Genomic DNA, 5,707 nt, shown 5'->3' on the forward strand with positions numbered 1-5,707 from the left:
CTTATATATATAGGTTATATTTTAATATTTATGTTAATGATAGATATTTGATAACTAACCTCTATAACTTATATAGGACCATGTATGTGAGGTTCTTTTAATTTTGTGTTTTTAAATATATTTTTTTTCCTTCATAATACCTTAAAACTTATATATATAGGTTATATTTTAATATTTATGTTAATGATAGATATTTGATAACTAACCTCTATAACTTATATAGGACCATGTATGTGAGGTTCTTTTAATTTTGTGTTTTTAAATATATTTTTTTTCCTTCATAATACCTTAAAATCAATCTGTCACCAACCGGCCATTCATATATATCATGAATTGCTGGATATATAATTTGTAATGGATGCAATGAGAATATCCTCTTAAAGGTTGTCTATTTCATGATTTGTTAATATCATTTTCTTTTCTCTTGTTAGTCTGATCCATGATAAAAGAAATAAAAAAAATCAATTCTCAAATTCTCCCAGAGAAAAAAAGAAAGAAATTCCGTTGATGATCACTGCCTCATGCATCTTAGACTTCAGCTCCTATTCTAGATTCTTCATTGTTTTTGCTTTATCAGTTCCGACATCTATTTTTCTTTAGGATACCTTCAGCATGAATCCATTGGAGGAGATTCTTTTTTTGAAAGTAATTTCTTCTGCATTACTTTTTATCGAGGGAATTTAATTACATTGGCACATAACAGCATCTCTTCTCAAATCCACTGGGGTCCTATTTCTCTTTCCATTTTTGTTTGAGCCACAAAGACCATCTCATTTTCATTTTTTTTTCATACTTAATTACTAGTTCTTCATTCATATTGAACTCCATTCTTAATTACAAGTAATAAACTTAATAATGCATTAATTTCCACTCACACAACATGGGGATCCCAGCTCTGTGTTATCTGATCCTCTCTATCCTCAAAATACCACCTTAGTCTTTTTATTTGGTTTTGGTCCCTCATTTAAGTTTTACTTTTAGCACTCCCTCCCTCAAAGTACCAAGTTAGTTCTGCTTTCCCCCCCCCCCCCCCCCCACACACACACACACATTTTTTATTTTCTCTTCTCTTCTCTTCCATTCGCTTCTTCTTCCAGTAGTAAAACTAAATTATTTGTAAAAGTTGGCATGCATGAGCAGTAGTTAGTTAGTTATTCTTGACAGAGTCAGAGATGTGCTAAGGAATTTGCAGACAAAGGGACAAAAGAGTCAGCAGATAGAAGTTCTATATCAATATCCCAACCCCCCACCTTTATTTCTAGGGCAGGCCTGATCCAAGGAAGAAACTCAATGTCTCCTCTCTTCTTTCATTCCTTTTGTCTCTCCCCCACTTTGAAATTCAACAGCACATGAGCGCATGCTCTTTCCTCCTATCCAACGTCAGCTACTTTGTCCCATGCTCATGGGGGACCTCTAATTTTTGCAAGCCCTAGCTCACCAATTCTTCTTTCTGTCCTTTTTTTATTTTTTATTTTTCTTTGTCTTCCATTAATTCTTTTTCCTAATATCTTCAAGTTAGTTGCATTAAGCTAGCTTTACTGCTAGCTAGTCATGTATATATGCAAAGAGGAAGGGAAGCAATGGTACATACAATGTGCATTTACATTGGATTAGTTGAGAGTGGGAAGCAATAGGCCAGTTGCTTTATCATTAGTATGGTTTATTTCTGATGGTTTTAATGCAACTATATATATGGATCTCCTTATGCGATTTTTGGTGTGTTTGAAAGCTTGCTTTTCTACTTTCTGGTTTATGTAACGGGTGCTGGTACATTTTCAGAGAGAGATCTAAAAACTTTGATCTGTCTTTTCGGAGGGGGATGGGGATATGGATGACTATGTACAGCCATTTTTGGTAACGGTAGCAGGCTGAAGTTCTTCCTTGTGGGGGGCATCATTCTTTTAATTTATCTCCAAAAAAATACATTGAATTAGTTGTAGGCACCTTAGTAGATTTTGGATTTTCAAGCACTTTCATCTTGCTTGAAAAATACTCAAGTTAACCAAGTTTATGAAAGCTTAAAATGAATTTAAATGAATTAATTGGTCAAAAATACACAAGTAAAACTAAACATTAATTTGGGTGATTTATTGTTCTTTTTTGCGTCGATCAATTAGGAGGTTCATATGTTTTTGACCAATAGCATGGATAGAACTTTTGTTAAATGATCCTTCATGATTGAAAGACTTAGATCATTTTCACTACAAATAGGCAGTGTGACCGATTTTAATTTTTAAGAAAAGTTAATTTTTTTAGTTTCTACATCATTATCATCTATTTATATTTATGATAGTCTCCTCTTTATCATTCAATAAGTTTTTTTTATCTTGCAAATTGTTATGCAATTGGAAATTGCTATCATTGATTCTAGGTTTTATATATTCACTTAAAGACTACATATATAGTAAGAATCTTTCGCTATATGGGGGACCTTTAGAAGGTTGGACATATATCTTTGATCTCTATTAGTCTGGTATTGGTAGACATACAATTATATTTGATATTCTAAATGAGTTCAAATTGTAGTTAATCTTGCTACTATTTCTGTTTTCATCTTAATTTATTAGGGATTCTTTGTTCAGTCAGTGTCTTGCCATCATGCATTTTGACAAAAAGAGGGGGAAAAACCAGTTAAGTTTTCAGTGTAGCAACTATAACTTCTAAATATTCCCCTTTTATTCCAAATTACTAGATACGATTTTGGTGGAAGCTGTGTATGGTTTTCAGTGGACTAACGGAGAGCGAACTCATGTTTGTTGAAGAATGATTGCAAGCATTCACCCTCCAAGAGACAAAATCATTAGCAGGAACTGTAACTTTGTCCATAGCTTGTTCAGACCTATACAACACCAAAGAAACCTTGAGAAACACCTTTTTTTTGTTTTCACGAAACTCATCATGATCCTATCCCTAATAGAGGCTCAGTTTTTTTTTTTGGGGATTTTCAAACCCTTTTCTTCTGCATTTTTATTTAAATATCTCAACTTCTTTTTACGGAAACGTCTGATCATATATATTTGCAGGAGATGGACTCTATGGAATCCTGTGTTCCTCCTGGATTTCGATTCCATCCTACTGACGAAGAGCTCGTCGGATACTACCTCAGGAAAAAGGTGGCTTCTCAAAAAATAGATCTCGATGTCATTAGAGACATTGATCTTTATAGAATTGAGCCATGGGATCTCCAAGGTTAGCCCTATGAACAACAATGAAATACTAATATATTACAATTAAGGTTTGGAATGCAGTTGTGTTTACAGAAGTAGTCTATTGCATTTTCCTTTTTCTGGCAAAGAATATAGATCTAATGCTTTGACATCATGTCAAGATTGGAAGATCCTCTCTATATTATTAAACAGGGGCAATACCATGTATACATATACAAAATGTAGGCTATCTTTCGTTAGGTGTAAAAGAAAAAGAAGAGAAAATATAATAGACTAGTGCTGTAAATACAGTAGACTATAGTTGATACAAGGGTTAATTGTGGAAACACCTCTGAGTTAACTTTTTGACTATTTTACCCTCAGAGAAAGAAAATTTACTTTTGAATAGATAACCTCTTGAGGAAAAAATAGTGAGAAAAAAAAAATCACACAAGGGGTCTATCCACAGTCTATCATAACAATAGAACTAAAGGGGTCTATTCGCATTTAACCATAACTACAACTGTAGTCCAATAGTTAATTCTAAAATTATTCTACATTTAGTTAGATTTTGATGTACAATTTTGTCATTTGTGTGTGAAGAGAGGTGTAGGATAGGGTATGAAGAGCAAACAGAGTGGTACTTCTTCAGCCACAAAGATAAAAAGTATCCGACTGGCACAAGGACAAATAGGGCGACGCTGGCGGGGTTTTGGAAGGCGACAGGAAGGGATAAGGCGGTTCATGATAAGAACAAGCTCATAGGGATGAGGAAGACCCTTGTATTCTACAAAGGAAGAGCTCCTAATGGACAGAAGACTGATTGGATCATGCATGAGTATAGACTCGAGTCTGAAGAGGATGCACCACCACAGGTACGAACCAAACTTTTCTTCTCTTTTTTTTATTAGAATCTAAAACTATAACTCGTAGTCCTCACTGTAACTTCAAAGTTTTGGTTGGTGGCGAAGTTCTTTAACATGATATCAGAGTAATCTAGGTTCAAAATCTTACTAGCTATGAATTTCAAATGCATGTAAAACAAACCACTCGGTGAGTTTAGGTTTCAGAATATGAAATGACGCTCTATGGAGATATGTTCAAACACAAAACTTCAAACTTTAACCATCACTACAACTTCAAAGTTTTGGTGTAATAGTATGGTCCTTCTACATTTTCTCACACACACGCATACACCATGCACGTGCGAAAACAACATTAATGGCATTGTTGAGTGCACACTTTACCACTTTTTAATCAAGGGTCTTTAACAGTGAATTTTGTGGTTTCAAACGCATAAGACTTTTACAGTACTTTTATAGTAAGGCTCTTCTAGTTTGAACAGAAGAGAATTAAAGTAGGAGCAAAGGTAGAGAGCATACTTTTGGTTAGTTATAAGAGCTATGGAATGAGTAATATAACGATCAATGAACCTTTTCAAAAAGGAAACTAAGCAACAAGACGGAAGTGGATTTATTTGAGTATAAACACAAAGATGGTGTTTAGGTTCCCCACAGTTGTCTTCTCTTTTCATTCTTCTTGAAAAAGTTCCATATATTGGAGCATGCACCGTCTTTTTAATAAAGGTATGCATCTTTTTTGTTTGAGATAACGACCCTTTTAGTCCAAAGTTTGAGTCTTGCGTATACCCTTTCTTATGAGGTATAAGTTCTAGTAGTGAGTCCTCATTCTGCACCTTTTGTTATCCTACTACTTTTCTCAATACAATTTTAAAAAAAGTTCCCTGTAGAATTGTTAGGTTAACAATCACCATATCTCTGATCAATTTTAATTATCATCAGACTCCTTGTGAGCTCAAAACTGAAGAGGATGACCAAAAAAAATGAAAAATAAAAAAATAAAAAATAATAAAAAATAAAAAATCAAGAATTTTTTTCCGGGTAAAATTCTTTCCGAAACTAGGGGTCAGGACTTAAACTGGGTTTATGTTACTAAACCAGTTTAAGTTAGGATTTGTCTAAAATCGGAAGTCATATAAAATACTTGTACTATCTTCCTTTGTCATATTTTACTTGATTGCATAATTCCCTTGCAGGAAGAAGGATGGGTGGTATGCCGAGCATTCAAGAAAAAAGCAACCTCCCAACCTAAACCCCTAATAGTCGACCCTTGGGACTCCCCAACCTACATCTTCAACCAGTCCAGTCAACGATTCAACTGCAGTTACATGCAACAACAATTTCATCAACCCCATAACAACCTCTTCCTCAAACAAGAGAATGAGCTCCCGCAGCTTGAGAGCCCTTCACTTCTTCTGGAAGAAGATCGAGAACAAGTGAGAGTGACTGATTGGAGAGCGCTTGACAAATTTGTTGCATCACAGTTGAGCCATGAGGGAAGTCATGAGATCGAACGGGTCGCAGGTTTTGGTGCCGATAGTGAATCCGATATCGCTGCCATGTTGAGCTCGGATGGGATATGTGTATTTGAGAACTGAAGGTTATGGAGAGTATTGTATGGGCTAATGAGTGAAGTTCTAGGGTTTGAGTATAGCTTATAGTAGATATATGTGGTGGTGTTTTCGGAATTGGTTGTGATTG

At 34.8% G+C, this 5,707-nt stretch overlaps 1 protein-coding gene across 1 annotated transcript in view; it reads left to right on the top strand.

The window, feature by feature from the left end:
* Window positions 1-5,701, top strand: part of LOC109826344 (NAC domain-containing protein 76-like) — a 9,070-nt gene extending 3,369 nt beyond the window's left edge. The window contains exons 2-4 of the mRNA XM_020393367.1: window positions 3,024-3,189; window positions 3,750-4,021; window positions 5,203-5,701. Coding sequence (XP_020248956.1) covers window positions 3,027-3,189; window positions 3,750-4,021; window positions 5,203-5,604 — 837 coding nt within the window. The 5' untranslated portion in view covers window positions 3,024-3,026 and the 3' untranslated portion in view covers window positions 5,605-5,701. The remainder of the gene's footprint in view (window positions 1-3,023; window positions 3,190-3,749; window positions 4,022-5,202) is intronic.

This window comes from Asparagus officinalis, chromosome 10 (genome assembly GCF_001876935.1).
Source record: "Asparagus officinalis chromosome 10, Aspof.V1, whole genome shotgun sequence".
Taxonomy (NCBI): Eukaryota; Viridiplantae; Streptophyta; class Magnoliopsida; order Asparagales; family Asparagaceae; genus Asparagus; species Asparagus officinalis.